We start from the raw sequence: 17,965 nt of genomic DNA on the forward strand, positions 1-17,965 counted from the left end.
GAATGGATCAAATCATTAATTTCAATCAATCAATAAGCGTATTATTAATCGAGAATAGTTGATTGTGATGGCATTTAACAAAATGCATTAAACAATTGTGAAAATAAAAGCGAAGTTACATAAAAAAAGGAAATATAAAATAAATATAAATATAAAGGAAACCATTAAGTCACTGGAATATTTTTCGAACTAGTGGCCATTTGTATTTAAAAGAGCTCCGCATTACCTTCTACGGATACCATATTTTTTACATTAAAAAAAAAATAAACATACAAAATTAACAAATATTTAATGACAGCTAACGAAAATATTAGAATATTCACATCTGTAAACAATATATAAAAGTAATGCGTCATATAAAATTGAAAACATTCCCGTGTGTGTGCTCGTTTGTAGGTATGACTGAAGGGAATACTAGTTGAGAAGCTGGAACCGAAGTTGGAGTAACCTCTACGGGGACAGTATTTATGGTCACACTGACCAAAAAAAAATTGGATATTAGCAACGTTTATCAGTTCATTTACACAGTTACTGTACTTATTGGTTGCCTGACCGGTACGTACACTAAAGGCCGGACTTCTAGGGCAGTTGTGTGTCCGCCTGTTCCCGGTAAGCTCCGGTAGCGCCGCGATGTCCGAGTCGAAGTGACGCGTCTTAGTTAGCCGACTGCGTTAGCCTCGGCTGTAATTTGGGTTAGCATTAGCTACGTGAACGCTGCACCGACACAATATTAGATCGTTATCGCGCTGCGACAGCCGACAAAACCGTCGGTTCGGCGAACAAAACCGCTTTTCATCCAGCCCGAGTCGCGGCCAGGTGTTCTGCTTCTGCTGCCACCGGCGAACCGCGGAGGTTACGTGTGTTTCAACGTTTGAAATTGCGTTTATTGTTGTTATCTGGCGCATCGCTTTGCTGATTCAACCTGAGAAACAGCAGCATTTGTGTGCATACAGCTAGGCAGCCCAGTAAATAGGCAGCACACGGCATTTTCTTGGTGTTGTTGGTGCTGCTGAGGAACAATAAGTTAAGAGGATGGCAGCAGAGGAGGCTCCATGCTACCTGCTAGCTGCCTCCATCCTCGGCTCTGGAGCCATTAGGGGGAAATCCCTCCCACGTCATGTGTAACACAAACTCTCATTTTTATATCAAAGATTGCTCTCTGATCAGTCCTAACATTCTTCAACTATGGACCCAGATGTCTGGTATTAAAAACATCCTACATGGTTGCTGTATCAGCCTAATAACAAAAGCCTAATGAGGCTTGATCACAAAAGGGACAAACTTTAAAACAGTGTGAATCCTCTCGAAGTCAGTTCCGTGTTATTAGACATCAGGTTTGACTTCATGTCGTTATTTAGAGTATTGATGCTGACCTTAATTTCCACCCACATCGAAGCAGCATCACTAAGACAATAATCTTGGGAAAGATTTAAGCGCTTTCTTGTGTTTGCACATGTAGATCATCATCACTGCAGTTTCCTCACTTTTGCAATTCACTCTGATGCATGTCTGATTCTTGATTCTATTCATAATCTCCCACCCCCACCTCTTAGAGGAGGCCCAGGCAGTGGCCGTGCAGGTAGGACTAGAGCCTTTAATGGAGGTAACTTGGTACTGCAGCTCAGAGGAACGGCCTTTTGACATTTAAAGCTGGAGGAAAGTGAAATTCCATCCCCACAAACTTTAGAGACTCGGGAAGCTTTGCAGCGTTTGAAACCAGCCTTAAGGTTTGGCTAAAGTCAAAGTGTCACCAAGAATGATGGACTGTTATCATGTTGTTTTATGTGGTGCACTTGTTGTGTTGTGGTTGTTTTTTTTTCTACTTGCTCAGGGACAACAGGTGTAAATAATCTGCTGGCTAACTCTGGTGCTTTTATCCCTGCAAAAATAGACAAGAAAATATCAATGAAATGAACAGTATCTATTGTAACATGGCTCTCTAAATGTTAGGTTATAGATAGACACTGCAGAAATGGCAGGATGGTGTTAGAGACAAGGTTTCACTCAGGTTAGAGTAAAAGGAAAATATAAATCAATGGCGACACTCGCTTTTCTTTCCTGTAAAAAAATAAATAAATAAATACATTTCATAGCTTCAGCTTGTTGAAAACTCATCTGTTTGCTCGCTGGCCACCTTGGACTCAAGGATTTTTCCGTGGGTTGAAACTTATCTCCAGATGATGTATCTGCGTTGTTTAAGCTCCAACATTGCAAGAGATTAATTTACATCATAGTTAATAGCTTCAAGTTTTAAGAGTTCATTCAAAATCTGGTGATCAAACTCCTCAGTGCTTCTTATGGTCTCCCTTGTGATGAATGTGTGTGTGTTTATTTGTGTTAAAGTATTGATGTGTTAATAAGTTAAGATTATCACTGACTTTTTCATAATCGATTGTAAAGATACCGACCATTTCCTAGTTTAAATTTCCCTGCACTGTGAACTCTAATGTGGAGATGTGGTGTGTTTGCTTATCTTAGGGCTCCTGATGAAGGTGTGCAGGTAATACTTTGAGAGCCCCGTAAGACGCCATGTCTGAAGAGGCAATTTCAGAGAGCGACCTGGAGGCCAGCCTTAACAGTGAAGAGGAATACTTGGAAAATGAAGAAGACGAGGACAACGAGGACATGGACGAAGATGAGGATGAAAATGATGGAGATGATGAAGATGATAGTGTTGGTGAGTGACAAGTCAACTCTTTGTGCCTGTTAATACTCTAATCCAGTCCCATGTGCAAAGCTGAGGAACTCTGTGGTGAATGTTGACTAGTTTCTAAAGACGTCTGTTGATATGCTGTCTATTCTCTCCCAAGACCGACCCGGGAGCGCCCAGAGCCAAACAGAAACGGCTCAGGATGGCAGGGACTCCACCTCAGCTACCTCCGGAGAGCCTTCCTCTGAGCCTCCGTCTCAGCCTGCGTCCCGCCCGTCCTCCAGGGCTCCCTCCAGACCTGCCTCTCGTTCTCAACCTCCGACCAGCCCCGAGAACTCAAGCCAGAGCAAGCCACCTTCCAGCAAAGCAAAGAAACAAAAAGCCTCTAAACTAACCAAATCCTCCAAGTCTTCAAAAGGCTCCAAACCTTCCAAGCCATCTAAGCCTGCACACATGAGGAAGAATATCAGGTACGTTTATCGTTTTACAGGTTTCGATGTAATCCACCTTTTGTGTTCGTGTGTGACCTGATTTTTTTCTCTGTGCTTGCAGAAAGTTGCTGAAAGATGATCAGCTGGAGGCTGGGACCAAGGCTGCTCAGCAGGAGGAGATGGAGAGGCGGAAACGTCTGGAGCAGCAGAGGAAGGACTTTCCTACACCGGCCCCAGCTGTTCCCGACTCTCAACTAGGTGACTGTGATCTACAGTCGACAATATTCCTGTTTGACAGCCTTTGTAGTACTTTGGCTTCAGTTCTAAATTTCTCCTCCCATATTTCCAACAGTGGACCCTGCTTCGATTTTAGGAGAAGTATCTCACTTGGTCCCTGGTCTCCTGAGCAAGCAGGATGTGATCTGTCTGGACAGCAGCGGTGAGGAGGATGAAAAAGTGGAGCCTAAGTTGCCCACACTTGCCCTTGGAGACGGTAAGCTGGACCACAGTTCTGTGGGTCGTTCCATCTCAAATCATCAGATTTTTTTCAACAATTTCTGCTCAACCATCAGTGCCTGACATTTTTGTAGCATAAAATCCAGATATTCATAAAGATATCTGTAAAATATCGGCTTAATTGAGCAAATTCCTTCCAAGATAAAAATGAAAATGTGAAAAAACCTGCTGCAAGTGGCGTTTTCCACACATTTTCATTTCATTTGAGGCTATGTTTTAATGACAATATCTCAGGAACTCAACTGAAATTTTTACTGTTATTTCTCATCACGGCGTTGAATCAGAGTCTAGAATATTGGACAAAAACTATTATTAAAGTCAATTAGTGATGTTGTTCAACCATGTGTAGTTGTGTCACATTAATACAAAGCATGTAGATTTTTTAAAATCTAAAATACTTGGTCACAAAAATGAAAGAAAAAAGTTATTATCATTAAACTTTGATAAGTGATTGAGCAGCTATGACAAGTTGTACCAAAAATATTGCTCCGTAACCTGATCCTGGCTTTTTTCTTTCCTGAGATATTGACATTCAAACATAGCCTCAAATTTCAATGTGCTAAAAGTGGATAGACTGGCTATTAGTGAACCTTAAATAATCTCAAAAAGTATTTGATATATCGATCCAAAATTTCAGAAGCAGCAGAAGGCCCCTGATCATTTGAGATAGAATAACCGAGTGATTCCAAACAATATGAGATTTAATGAGCCGCTAACACAGTTCTCGCGTCACAAATGATGATGCAGACGTAATCGAGCTCAGTTCTGGGGACGAAGACGCCCTGCAGATAAGCAGCGAGTCAGCGGATGAGGATGCTGATGGTGCGCCGGGCTCAGAGGAGAGCAGCGGAGCGCACATCAACGACGCTCTGAACCTGCCCGATGCTCAGGGTCAAGTCCTGGTTAACATCAATCACCCTGCAGAGGAGAAAGACATTTACCTCGCCCCACAGCTGGCCAGAGCTGTGAAACCTCACCAGGTGTGGCTGCATTCGAATCTCAAACTCACTAACGCTCGTTAGCAGAAACTAGCTTGTTTCAACATTTTTCTCTTTTTCTCTAAGATCGGAGGAATTCGGTTCCTGTATGACAACCTCATCGAGTCTTTGGAGCGGTATAAGACCAGCAGTGGCTTTGGCTGCATCCTGGCTCACAGTATGGGGTTGGGCAAAACACTACAGGTTATTTCCTTCATTGACATCCTGCTGAAGAATACTGAGGCGCACACTGTGCTGGCCATTGTCCCTGTGAGTAATCAAAGCGTATTCATGTCATCGGGGGGGGATGCACATTCATGCTCCCTGAGGTCACTGTTTTATTTTCATTTAATTAACCTCCCAAACTTTTGTTTTCCTTCACACAAGGTAAACACGCTACAGAACTGGCTGACGGAGTTTAACCTGTGGCTCCCACCTCAAGAAGCCCTTCCCCCCGACACTGACCCCACACTCGTCACTGGCCGCACATTCAAAGTTCACATTCTCAACGACGAGCACAAGTACGTAAGGCGCCGGTTTATGTGCAGAGTTAAACATGAAATGTTTGAGCTGTTATTCATCCTGGCTGTGTGACCTTCAGAACGACACTGGCCAGGGCCAAGGTCGTGGAGGACTGGTCCAGAGATGGAGGCGTGTTGCTGATGGGCTATGAGATGTACCGCCTGCTGTCCATGAAGAAGAGCTTCGTGATGGGAAAGAAGAGGAAATCAAAGAAGCCTGCTGGGCCAATCATCATTGACCTGGATGAAGAAGATAGACAGCAGGAGCTCATGAAAGGTAACCACAAGCCTAACTGCCCTGTAAGATAATACTGTCCTGTGTGCTGCAAAAGCTTACATAAAGATTAGACGCACACATACAGAACATGTATGTAGAGAGTATTTTCTTATTGTTTTCCTTCAGGTATTGAAAAGGCCATAGCACGGCCTGGCCCAGACGTGGTCATCTGTGACGAGGGTCATCGCATTAAGAACTACCACGCCAGCACATCCCAGGCCCTGAAGAACATCCGTTCCCGGCGCCGCGTGGTTCTGACAGGTTACCCGCTGCAGAACAACCTTATCGAATACTGGTGCATGGTGGACTTTGTTCGGCCCGACTTTTTAGGCACACGGCAGGAGTTCAGCAACATGTTTGAGCGTCCCATTCTGAACGGCCAGTGTGTGGACAGCACGCCTCAAGACGTCCGCCTGATGCGCTATCGAAGTCACGTGCTGCACAGCCTGCTGGAGGGTTTTGTCCAGAGGTAAGCTTTGAGGAATCATGACCAAAAAATTAAAAAGCAGACGACTGTGGCACCTCACCACGCTCCCCTAAAATGCTTTTCTGATTTACAGACGAGGTCACGATGTGCTGCGAGATCAACTTCCAACCAAGGAGGAGCATGTGATCCTGGCGCGGCTTTCTCCAGTTCAGAGGGCGCTGTACACCGAGTTTATGAAACGCTTTCGTGAAGCGGGGAACAGCGGCTGGCTCGGCCTCAACCCACTCAAAGCCTTCTGTGTGTGCTGCAAGGTGAGACTGCTGTTCTGTGATGTTTGATCGAAACCTCTGGTACCGGGCTTGTTTGTTTACACTGACTGACCTGTCTGCTTCTCCTTTTATCCGATCGTGGCATGTCAGCTGAAATCCTGCTTTTTCATTTCCGAGTTACTTAGCCCAGTGTCTTGTTGATCCCTCCAGATCTGGAATCACCCCGACGTCCTCTATGAAGCCTTGCAGAAGGAGAATCAGGCCAACGAACAGGACCTGGACTTAGATGACATGACTTCGGCCGGTAACCCTCGCTGCCCTGCACCCGGTGCTGGCCTCAAAGCCAAAGTAGCAGACTCAAGCAACAGCAAAGTCAACAGCACCCCCCTGCCGCCACTTAACGCCTCTCAGGATCGAGCCAATCAAGTCATCACATATGAATGGGTACGAGACGAGTGCAGTCGATGTAAAGCTGCTTCATCTGCAGTTTTTATGAGGAACACAAAAGAATCCATTTGTTCTGAGGTTTTTGTCAGATGATTAAAGTGCTGAAAGGTTCACTCTGCCAGCATGTCATCTGTCTTGTCATGTCTATAAAGGTGTTACACTGCCTTGTTGTTTAACAGCCTTTTCTTCCATTTATGTGTCTCAGGCAAAGGACATAATGTCAAACTACCAGACAGGAGTTCTCGAGAACTCTGCCAAGATGGTTCTGCTTTTCCATTTGATTGATGAGAGTGTGAAGAGAAGAGATAAGATTTTGGTCTTTAGGTAAGTCCTCTGTCCCACGTACATGGCATTACACACAAATCTGCCATTAAGCAGCTTAGAGAAGAGACTCACTGCAGTTTAGCTAATTAATAAGACTTTTTTTTTTTTTTTTAGCTTTCCATGCATTTTACAAACGTCATACTTTAATCGCGCTTCATCTTAAGAAGCTTTCCTTTTAGGTTACTTCCACAATTGACCAACATTCTGACCTTTAGTAAGACAAATGAATGGCTGTTTGATGCCGTATGTTTATGACATTTGTGCTGTTGCCACTAAAAAGCATTTGAGTGATTGATGGTACCACTCAGCTTTTTATAAACCAGTCTACAGAACACACAGCCACTCATTTCATAAAAAACTTTTATTTCATCTCTAACTATTCTTATCCCCTGTAATCTTTATGTGCTGTGTTTCCACCAGCCAAAGCTTGTCCACCCTGACGGTCATTGAGGACTTCTTATCAAAGAGACCCATGCCGCAAGGCATCGCCTCCACTGACAGCCAGAGCCAAAACTGGGTTCGCAACCTCAATTACTACAGTGAGTCATTCAATCTGCTCTCTCCTTCAAAGCAGCCGTTGTGCAGAAAGTGTAGTTTTCACCACTCAAACCTCAAAGCTGGGGTTGTCTTTATTGATTCAGTATCCGTGGCTACAGTCTCCTCAATTTGATCATTTTTATCTGCAAATGTACCCTGTGCTCTGGAGAGAACTGTGTTTTTGAGTAGTTCTATTTCATATTTTATATATTCCATTGGGATGGCGACAGATTTCTCCAGTTGTTTTTGCAGAGATGACAGAATATTCTAAAATAATCCAATAAAAAATGCCCAAAAATAAAAATCTCTTGTTCACTGAGCTGCAGGTTTGAGTGTGTTCAGGTGTTGAGAGATGATGTGTGTCTGTCTGCAGGACTGGATGGGAGCACATCGGCCTCAGAAAGGGAGCGACTCATCAATCAGTTTAATGACCCAGAGAACACCTCAACATGGGTCTTCCTCTTATCTACCAGGTGCATGTCTCAGCTTTCTGTCATGTTTGTAATTTCTCACACTTCCTGCTCGCTCTGGCAGAGAGCTTCACATTCATTGTCTGTGTCTTTCTTAGAGCGGGCTGTTTGGGGGTAAATCTGATCGGGGCCAATCGCGTTGTTGTGTTCGATGCGTCCTGGAACCCCTGCCATGACGCCCAAGCGGTGTGCAGGGTTTACCGATACGGCCAGAGGAAGCCCTGCTACATTTACCGCCTCGTCTGTGACTTCACGTTGGAGAAGAAGATCTATGACAGACAAGTGTCCAAACAGGGCATGTCTGGTAAGAGATTTCAAAGATGCTCCCGGAAGCGTTCTTTATTAGCCATCATTCAGCTCGCTGTTTGAATCTTTCCGGTCTTAAAATCGTGTTTCTGTGCGTTTGAAGACCGTGTGGTTGACGACCTGAACCCAGTGCTGAACTTCACTCGTAAAGAAGTGGAGTCGCTGCTGCACTTTGTGGAGGAGGAGCCTGAGTCAGAGAAGATCAGTCCGGAGTCTCAGGGGGAGTTTGAGGCAGTGATATTACAAGCTTGTCAACTTTACCCAAACCTCATCACCAAGGTACAGCTGCATGACATGAGAGGTGTTTGCTGAAATGCCTCAAATCTCCTGTTTCAAGACATCGAGTAGACTCGTGCTAACCTCCAAAGTGTTTTCAGATCTACTTCATCAGCAAAAAGTTAAAGAACAAATGCTCCTTTTAACCTTTTTAATGTCTGATGTTGGTGTGGAAACAAAACACAAGGGAAATAGATTTAATTTTTTTTGAATAAATAGGGGGTTTGTTGTTTGATGGAGCCACCACGACTGTGTTAACGTGTTCTTAGTATGTGCCTTACTTTACATACAGGTGGGACAGTAGCCATCTTGGATTGCAGAGTACAAAAACACACAAACATCTGAAATGCTTCCACACAGAAAACACAAAAATTAACTAGAAAAGGTCAATCTTAACTGAAAATTGCTGATTTTTATCATTTTTTTTAACCCCATCTTGGACAATTTTATTGGCAATATCACAGTAAACAATAACAGTGGAGTACTTATCGGTAGGAGCACCTATGTTAGTGCATTTTCCCCATTCTAAAAGTCTCCAGTCTGTCAGTAGTCTGTAAGTAACCAGCAGTTATCAATATTGTGAATCCCTTATTAGTGATGAGCCTGCTTGTCAGAGACCAACCAGCCTCTTCCACGGCTGATCTCTAATTCCCTCTCTCCACGTCTCAATAGCAACCTTTCCACCATGAGTCTCTGCTGGTGGACCGGAAGGAGTCGAAACTGACCAAAGCAGAGAAGAGAGCTGCCAAGAAGAGCTATGAGGACGAGAAACGAGCCTCCGTGCCCTACTCCCGCCCGTCGTACGCCCCCTACTACCCAACCAGTGAACACGCGCTCGCAAACATACCAGCATTTAACCAACGAGGCTGGTGGGTTTCACACTGTGTGCTTTACCTCAAATTCCTTTCAGTTAATTGTTTGTTTAATTCTGATGTTATGCGGTGGAATTGCATTAATATGTACCCTGAGTGTTAGGGTACATATTAGGGTTAATCACTCAGGATTTTATTTTGAAATGACCAGTCTCTTTATGAATCTGGAAACCAATAGTAGCCTCCTCACTTGGCTGCACCACTGTTCCTCTTCACTTTCTAACATATTTCCAACACAGTAGTCCCTGCTGCTAGAGTATGTGTGTGATCGTCTCGTATTTCCAGGCGCCCCATGACACGGCCGGATGACAAGCCCGTGGCGAGCGTCAGGCCCATCCAGTCGACCCCAATCCCCATGATGCCTCGCCAGGTTGGCATGGGCATGGCTGGCTCCAGCTCTGCCGGCAGCCTGCCTGTCAACTTCCTGCAGAAAGCTGGCGTTTATGTGCAGAGGATTGTCACCACAACGGGTATGTCATGTTTTGAAACGACTGAAGTGTGACGTTTTCATTTGAGCATTTAAGTCTGTCAACACAGTTTAATGAATCTAACATCTGCCATTTGTCTGACTCTACAGATATTGTAATACCAGGAGCCAACAGCACGACGGATGTTCAAGCTCGAATCAGCGCCGGAGAGAGCATCCATGTTATCAGAGGATCTAAAGGTACCTGCGACATGACGAGCCCTCTCCTCACACAAAACGTTTTAGTGAATCGCTTCAATCTATTCATGTTTTCTACCACGCAGGTACCTACATCAGGACGAACGATGGAAGAATTTTTGCTATTCGATCCGGAAAGATCAGCAGACCAGTAGTAGGAGGTTCTGCTGCTCCGAGAGGTAGAATTAGTTTTTATTCTTCTGCCTTGCTACCACACAGTCATCATTATGTCTTCTGTGGCTCCAGAGGTCTTCTCTAAAGTTGTTGAAACAAATAGTGAAGATGTTCTTATCGGTGTTAGCTCAGTTTCTGCTTCAGACTTCAAAGTTATAAAAGAAAGCCTGCATTACATGTGTTGGGAGGGGCCCTAATGAGAAACGTTGCATTATAGGAAATGTAGGAGTGAGGAACTTGCTAGGAACTGTATGCAAGTGAAATACAAAATCTAAAGTACATCAACAACTGTCAAGATATTTGTCGTTTGTGCAACACATTGTCTCATCTGTTTGTATCCGGACTTGTACATGTTTAGTGATGTTTCTCTTCTCCTCTCGACAGACGCCGCCGGTTCCCTGATCCATCCAGTCAGTAACGGCTGTTCATCCCCCGTGGATCAGCAGCAGCGCTCTCCCAACGGCGAGCAGCGTCCCTCCTCTCCCTTGAGCACCGAGATTCTCCGAGAGCTCAGCCGCTACACTTCCTCCACAAGTGACGCCGGCGGCGGCATGGGAAACGAGTTGCCGTCGCCGTCGGACGCTTCGTCTGTGTCAGCGGGAGATGGAGGCAGTTCACAGAACTATCAGACCGGTGATCTCAGCAGGCAGCTCGGTGAAGATCTCCTGAGCTCAGCGTTAGAGATGCGAGGGGGTAAACGCAAGAGTACTGAAAGCCAGAGCAACACACAAACAGGAGGCAAGCGTCCTTCTGCTGCCAGCCATTTCCCCGGGCTGTCCATGGGCTCCAGTGGGCTCAGTTTTCCTCCCGTGGGTCTGAACTCTTCCTCCCTTCTGGGGAACCTCGGTCACATGAGTCACCCACTGCTGATGGCTGGTAGCGGTGGGTCGTCATTCCTTCAAACACCAGGACAAACACTGGCTGACCTACAGACCATGTTCCCCTCTGCCGGAGCAGACCTACTGAGACAACCTGCCACAGGAAACGGCCACCTTCCCACCCCCTCTTCGTCCTCTCTGCCCACCGTTTTCTCCTCCGCTTCCACCACCATTCCCATGTCATCCACACCCTCAGCAGCAACCTCTTCCTCCCTAACGCCAGGCTCTCTGCCTTCATACTTGATGAACCCCAACATGGCCGGCCTGCTTTCATCCAGTTTCCCTCTCAACTACAGCCAGTCGTTGCTCTCTGAGTCGAGGATGTTCCCCTCCCCTCTCCTCTCGGGGTCGGGGGGATTCTCTGCCCCTAACTCAAGCTCTACCACATCCAGCTTTCTCTCCCATTTCAACAATCCAACTTCCAGCCTGTTGGGGGCAGCTCTGACCCAACCGGACAGACATCCGAGTGCGGAGAATGGCGGCGACAGTTCTGATGACGACGTCATAGAGGTGACAGGACAGTAGAGTCTCAAAGAGTCCCAGAGAGGCACCGTTACACACAATCCACCATCGAAAGCACATTAGGAATGGGAATAATGACATGTTTAAACATCTAAATGCTGTTGCAGTCGCCACCCTGACCTCTGAATTTGCTGCGTTCTTGCTGCATTGTTACATCCTGAATGTCTGAAAGCAAATCAGCTCAGAAGAAAAAAAAAAAAGAAACTTTGCAATGATTAGATGACTGGACATCTAAAAAAATGAATAAATAAAATTTCTCAGGAAGTAAAATTAGTTGATCCTTATCACCTACAAAACAGTAAAATTGGCCAACTTTATGATAAAACTATGTGTGTTTTGACCGTTTATCAGCACTTGAACACCTTCTATTGTTCAATCATTACTGAAATAAATTCCCGTTCCTAATGTGCTCGTTAAACTTCGCAAACACACACGGACTCTCACCGGCAAACGAGAGAATCATCTTGTACCTTAACGACTGAACAAAGTCAAGAGTAACAAAATCCTAATGCTGAATAATCCCAGACTTGTTCAGCTGGAGCACCAGAGCAGTGGGAACAGACCTTTGTCATACGGGGACCAGCTGAACCTTTCAGGGGCTGCGAGGAGCCTCTTCTGCTTCATTTCTGAGCAAGGCCTCGTCGCGCCGTCTGTTCTGTTTTTTTGGTTGGTTGGTTTTTTTTCCTCTCTGACTTCAGACGGAGTGGCGTGATTAAAACTGCTTCATGTTGGATTTTCTCTGATATATTGCTGTGAAAAGGCTGAGTGCAAACAGCCACACTCACCTGCTGAGAACTCGTCCGCTCGCTCGAGCAACTGGAACGCTACAACAAACAGAAACTGAAAGCAGCTAACAGGATCTTCACGTTTTTGTCCAAACCTACAATATATTTAGAGAAAATCCTTCAAGGCTTGTCTTTAACAACAGAAGTTTTAGGCTTTCAGAGCATATTTTAGTCTTTAGCAGTTTGATAGACATCGTAGCATCCCCTGTTGAGAGGACGTTAGTGTGATCCTGTACCTGAACATGTTGATATTTTGTAAATAACAGTCATTATAATTGTTTATATTGCAAGTCAATACTGTGCAGTGTGTAGACTTTGGTTGTAGAGGGATGGTTTATTATTACAGACTATCACCATCATAAACACGCCCCGGCATAGACGCAGGGGAAACCGATTTATGTTCAACGTTACGAGTTTTCCTTTAAAACTAAAATGAATGTACTTTCATGGTTAGCCTTTTGACGACACAGGGGGCAGGGACATGGATTCGGACTGTGTTCTTTCATTTTTAGCCTTAAACAACACAAAGGGGTCTTGAGTCTTAGCATTTATCTTAGTACGTCCTTTTTACTAAATCTGTTGGAAGAACTACTGACGCTTAGACAGTCAAAACACAAGTCGAAGGCAGATTCAGCAATGTGACTAAAAGCACCACGTGTGAAAGCCCAAAGGAGCTAAAACCAAGGTTCAGTGTTGCTAGCTCAGAAAAGCTCGTCGTGTCTCTTTTGTTACAGCTCTCTCCACCGTTTGTTGAAGTCGACCTACACCCGACGTGTAGTCTCGACTGTGGCGACGTTCTGAAGATGTTTTCAGAAACTAGCCGAGAACAAACGTCACCTAAACTATAGACAACATCGCATTCACGCAGCCCGAGAGGATAAAACCTTTAGTCGATGTAGCCGCCAGCCATCCAACCAGATACCCATCATTCGAGTAGAACCGCTTGTGACTGTGGCAGAACCGGGTCAGGAGATGTGGTGGCCTTACCAAACTGACGGTGCCATTCTGTGGTAGCTTCTCACCTAAACGCAGTGCAGTGTACGTAGCTTCTGTCAGTAGTGTCAGTCCGTGTAGGTTATGCGGTGCTTTAGGGAGTTTAGGTCTTTGCTGTTCTCTGTAGCCCTGTGTTTCTGTGTTGTCATGACACCTCGAGGTAGTTAGATGTAGGAAAGTCACTTTCCTCCGTTGGTGAGCTAGACGCAGTGATGATTAGCCTTTATAAAACACTGGATAACCTGAGACAACAGATCATTCTCTTATTTTGTTTCTTGCGGGGACCTTTTGCCCCCGCGGTTTGAGTACTGTTCACGTTTTATTTGCTACTGGCTACTTCCCGGTCATTACGGATGCTTCATTTCTGTCAAGGACGTTTTGGGAACTTGTGATTTTGTTTGTTTGGAAGGTGGAGCGGCCACTTTGTGGAAGGATCCTGTCTGCTTGTGAACTGTACAAGGTACATCATGCTGACCCCATGTCTTTACTCTCAGCCTCCGCAGCGAGTTGGAAACATCTTTTCTGTTTTTTCGGGAATACTTCATTTTTTAATAATGTTTTTTATAACTTCTTATTGGTGTTCACTCACCTGCCAGTCGTGTCCCTTATTTCAGTCTACGTGTCTGAAATTTTATTTATTTATGATGGAAAATATATTGCTTTTGTAATTCTGTTTTTTTAAAACTTTTTGTTCACTTTGACCCATTAACGGCTGATCCAGTAAGAATTTCATACATGCAGCCTAAATCGAAGCAAAATATGACTGTGTTATCAATGTTATTTTAACAATAAAACACTCTTCTATGGCAGTGTGAATCATCGACAAGTGATTTTATTTCCCAGCACGTCATTAGCGTGGAATATTTTAGCAGAAGCAGCATCAAAAGCCAAAATGGCAGGATAATCAATGACCTGAGATACAAAAATTCAACATATACTCAGGACTGTAGCCAGGATTTGCAAAAATACTGAGGTCATGAATCCAAAAACCCAAACAGAAATGTATGACTGAACACCTAAATAGTGTTGGAATTACTTCACCTTTGAGTCTTATGACAAGCAGCGTGCAAAGATTAGGCAAATACTGTCGCTAGCAGGCAAACGTGCTCACGATGAGGACGCTTTTAATTAGCGCTAAACAAGAAACAGAAATCAGGCTGGTGGGAAAGTTGTTCGTTTTGCTGAGAATCAAAAGCTAACGTGGCTAAAAATATCCGATTCCACTCACAAGAGCCATGTAGGGTATTTGTATAAGCATAAATTCCCAGAAAAAAAAAAACAGAAGACATGACCCCAGTGTTTGTGTTGGCAGCTACAGTCCTGTATGCAACACAGTGGTTCTCAAACTAGGGTCGGGACCCCCCCTGGGGAGTCACAGAGCCACTGCAGAAGGGAATGGACGGATAATTTATGATCAGAAAAGACTATGTAGTTGCCATCGTGCTGACCTTTATGTCACTAAAATTCAACTTTGATCCCCAAGAGGCTGTTAATGATTGACTGAAGCTTTGGGCTCATGAGCCTGTGAAGGAGGGCAGTTAGAGAACCACTGGTGTAGGCAAGACAAGACATGTTTCATCATCCACTGGTGCAGAGAGGCATGAAATCAGCTCATTCAGACTTAAATAAAAAATCAGTCTCCAAAAGTGACATCTCTTTGGCAGACCTCGCACAAGCACCGGTTTCCTTGTCCGTCTCACGTCCTCTGTCAGGACTGCAGCCGTTTCTTGGCCGTGTAAGCGCTGGAGACCTGGTTCATTATGATGAGGGCGCTGAGAGCAGGGCAGAGTGCTGACAGGTACCAGGTGTATTCCCTGACAGATGCACTGAACCAGGTGGAGGAGAGGCCGAGGAGCAGGCTGCCGCTGCCAAGCAGGTAGGTGACGAGTCCAGATGCCGCGTGGTAGCGCTTGAGTCTGGCCAGGGACCAGCCTTTGGCTAGAGAATGGTAAACGAGAGGCAGAGCTGCCAAAGACTGCGTTCCCGCCACGCAGACGGTGAGCAGGCCCAGGAGGCCGTGCCACGAAGTGAAGTGAGGTTTACCCATCAGGTGTTTGTTGTAGAAGATGACAGCCAGGCCCAGGACTGCACAGGACACACACAGGCCCTGCAGGACCCAGTGAACACCACCTTTGGTCTTGTGTGGCAGCTTTCTGATGGGGGAGGCGTGGGGCGAGAAGAGGAGTATGGCTTCTGTCATGAAGAAGGAGAACTAGTGGGGAAGAAAGAACATTAATTCATTAATTTTATATTATCTGCACATCTGACTAGACCTGGGCAATGAAACGATGCTCCATCACACCAGTGACAGACGCTTCAGCTACAGCAAGAACAACCTGTCTGATAGAATGTTCAGATGCAAACCAAATGCATGCCATAAAAATCCTGTGTTGTCTTTTTGCTTTGTTGACCCCCTTTGTTGAACAGTCATGCTGCTGTAACACTTGAATTTCACTCTGGGATTCATAAAGTCGGTCTAAGTTTGAAACACACTCCAGTGAACTCGGAGTGTCGCTGTCCCATGCAGGTCTCTTGAGGCCTGCTAGGCTGCAGCTGCCCGGGCCTCTTGTCACCCCCAGCCTCCTCCCTTGTGAGACAGGCTTCACGTCCTAAAGACACCCGTCTCCCACCACCTCCATCTAAATGATGCACTCCCATCAGGCTGCTTCAAGGACTCAGAGACTTTATGTGGGAGGGAGTCCGGTCTGGGGACACCCAGTCCTGGCTGGCGACTCTGACCCTTAACCTAACTATGCTGCAGCGGCTTCAGTCAGGTTGCTCTCCCTGCACCTCTGGGTCGGTTTTATTTTATTGGTATAACTGTGGCTCGGTGGTTAACACCGTCACCGGTTCGTGTCCCGGTGAGGACACCTTGGATCTTTCTGTGTGGAGTCTCCATGTTCTCCCTGTGCAGCGTGGGTTCTCTCTGGGTTCTCCGGCTTCCTGAGGTTAACTGGTGATTCTAAATTGTTGGTAGGTGTGAATGTGAGTGTGCTTGTTGGTCTCTCTGTGACAGATGGTGTCCCCTGCCTTCACCCTGAGTCCACTGGGACAGACTCCAGCAACCCCAGTGAGGACTGAGCGGTGCGTAGATGATGGATGGATGACGGTGAGATCATTTCTTCATCATTATTTATTTTTATGTGTGCGTTTATCATTGATTACGTCAAAACTTTTGCTGGTGTAACTTGATAAAGAAGCTAAAAAAAGTGAATTTCAAAGTAATAAACATCGTGATCAACTATATGGCCCAGCACCATGATTAACATTTTTATCTCCAACTTCTTTTTTTTTTTAATCAACAAAAAACTGTGAAAATATACTCTGTCGTCCAAACTGATCTCTTTAAATTGCATATTTGAGGCTCCTCTTAAATTGACAGAACAGCTGCTGGTCTGCTGCTAGTTGAGCCATGTTTATTGACACATGTTTATTGACACATGCATGAGTTATTTCTGATGTCAGACTGAAAACTTTTCTCCAATCTGGTGAATCCATGAGTGGAATGAAAGTTTTAATTTATCGTGAGTTCAGACTTACAGCGAGAGTCATCAAGAAGGGATGCCACGAGAACCAGCCTGAAAAGACAAAAAAAAAAAGAATGAAATCACATCAGGAGCTGAAAAACACTGAAACGTGTGAATATGAGGTTTACTCACTGCTTCCGGGTCGAGACACAAAAGCAATGAACAGAGTGAAGCCGACGCAGATCAAGTGTGACAGAACCGAGGACGCTGTTCGGGTCCAGCCGGGGAGTCCAGGCTCAGGTTCTTTCACCATGTTTGAACTGAAGTGAACTCAGTCTGTCGCTCACTCGGTCTGTGTGAAGCCTGGAAGCAGAAGTGATGCTGGAGCAGAAGTCTGACTTCCGGTTTCATTTAAACGCAACAGACTGAACAACAACCGATAACATAACTTTATCTTTACTAATTAGAAACACCCACTAGTCCTCAGATCTCTTGGCGTGATCTGCGTTTGCTGCTGTTTTGCTCCACCGAGTAGAAAAAATACTACTTCCGGTTGTATTTTTCAGAATAAAATGGTTTGCCAATCTAGTATCACAAAACAAAACTTTAGGCACACTGTGTGTTATTCTGTGGCTATACCAATACCATTTCCCCCCAAACGAAAGGTCTCTTTACATATAAATGACAAACTGGACAATAATGTTATTTTTATTTAGACACATTTCTAAATAATTTTGCTTGGACTTGAATTACCACAAACAAGCAACAAAGCAAGCACCTACTGCCAGAGCTGAAAAATTAAGCCCATTTGGATGTTCCAATAACAGCAGAAAGGCCACTTGAGGCCGGCTTTTAAAACATCACCGTACACTTCCTGCTGAAATGCTCAATTTTACAGCAGAAACCAACATTTTGTATACAAAAAACTGGTAGAAAAAAAAACAGTTTTGATCTCTAACTGCAATCTAAAAAGTTATTCCAGGAACCTATTTCCACCACTTCAATGCCTAGTTCCAAGATTTTAAAAATAATTCAATTTGCTGACTTGGATAAACTATTTAAGTTGTAAACATTGCCTTGATTGGCCGGGTTTATAAAATAATGTTGCATCAGCCTAATAGTGTGTGATTTAAACTCAAGTTTCTGCATTAGCTGATTTAAATTATTCAAACTGAGGTACCC

At 44.8% G+C, this 17,965-nt stretch overlaps 2 protein-coding genes across 2 annotated transcripts; one reads left to right on the forward strand and one right to left on the reverse strand.

Annotated features, from left to right (window-relative positions):
* Positions 1–479: 479 nt before the first annotated feature.
* Positions 480–14,132, forward strand: rad54l2 (RAD54 like 2). Its single transcript, XM_008285241.1, has 22 exons — positions 480–609; positions 2,479–2,677; positions 2,811–3,120; positions 3,203–3,339; positions 3,434–3,574; positions 4,345–4,577; positions 4,662–4,844; positions 4,962–5,095; positions 5,176–5,372; positions 5,499–5,841; positions 5,933–6,110; positions 6,279–6,512; positions 6,721–6,839; positions 7,260–7,378; positions 7,750–7,849; positions 7,945–8,150; positions 8,256–8,431; positions 9,101–9,297; positions 9,586–9,770; positions 9,878–9,967; positions 10,051–10,143; positions 10,523–14,132. The coding sequence occupies exons 2-22, from the start codon at positions 2,530–2,532 to the stop codon at positions 11,539–11,541; spliced, it is 4,542 nt and encodes a 1,513-aa protein (XP_008283463.1). The 5' UTR covers positions 480–609; positions 2,479–2,529; the 3' UTR covers positions 11,542–14,132.
* cyb561d2 (cytochrome b561 family, member D2) lies at positions 14,121–17,297 on the reverse strand. The gene is made up of 3 exons (XM_008285227.1): positions 16,976–17,297; positions 16,857–16,894; positions 14,121–15,528 (listed from the first exon to the last, which is right to left on the reverse strand). Exons 1-3 carry the CDS (start codon positions 17,094–17,096, stop codon positions 15,025–15,027), a joined length of 663 nt encoding a protein of 220 aa, XP_008283449.1. The 5' UTR covers positions 17,097–17,297; the 3' UTR covers positions 14,121–15,024.
* Positions 17,298–17,965: the final 668 nt, after the last annotated feature.

This window comes from Stegastes partitus, unplaced genomic scaffold, assembly GCF_000690725.1.
Source record: "Stegastes partitus isolate 25-593 unplaced genomic scaffold, Stegastes_partitus-1.0.2 Scaffold10, whole genome shotgun sequence".
NCBI lineage: Eukaryota > Metazoa > Chordata > Actinopteri > Pomacentridae > Stegastes > Stegastes partitus.

What these genes read in the sequence shown, in the direction of transcription:
- rad54l2 (XM_008285241.1), top strand. Translation starts at nt 2,530, where the DNA reads ATGTCTGAAGAGGCAATTTCAGAGAGCGACCTGGAGGCCAGCCTTAAC. An exon ending in TGATGAAGATGATAGTGTTG is followed by an intron (nt 2,678 to 2,810) that starts GTGAGTGACAAG and finishes TTCTCTCCCAAG; the next exon opens with ACCGACCCGGGAGCGCCCAG. An exon ending in ATTCTCAACGACGAGCACAA is followed by an intron (nt 5,096 to 5,175) that starts GTACGTAAGGCG and finishes TGTGACCTTCAG; the next exon opens with AACGACACTGGCCAGGGCCA.
- cyb561d2 (XM_008285227.1), bottom strand. Translation starts at nt 17,096, where the DNA reads ATGGTGAAAGAACCTGAGCCTGGACTCCCCGGCTGGACCCGAACAGCG. An exon ending in TGTGTCTCGACCCGGAAGCA is followed by an intron (nt 16,895 to 16,975) that starts GTGAGTAAACCT and finishes TTGTCTTTTCAG; the next exon opens with GCTGGTTCTCGTGGCATCCC. An exon ending in CCTTCTTGATGACTCTCGCT is followed by an intron (nt 15,529 to 16,856) that starts GTAAGTCTGAAC and finishes CTTCCCCACTAG; the next exon opens with TTCTCCTTCTTCATGACAGA.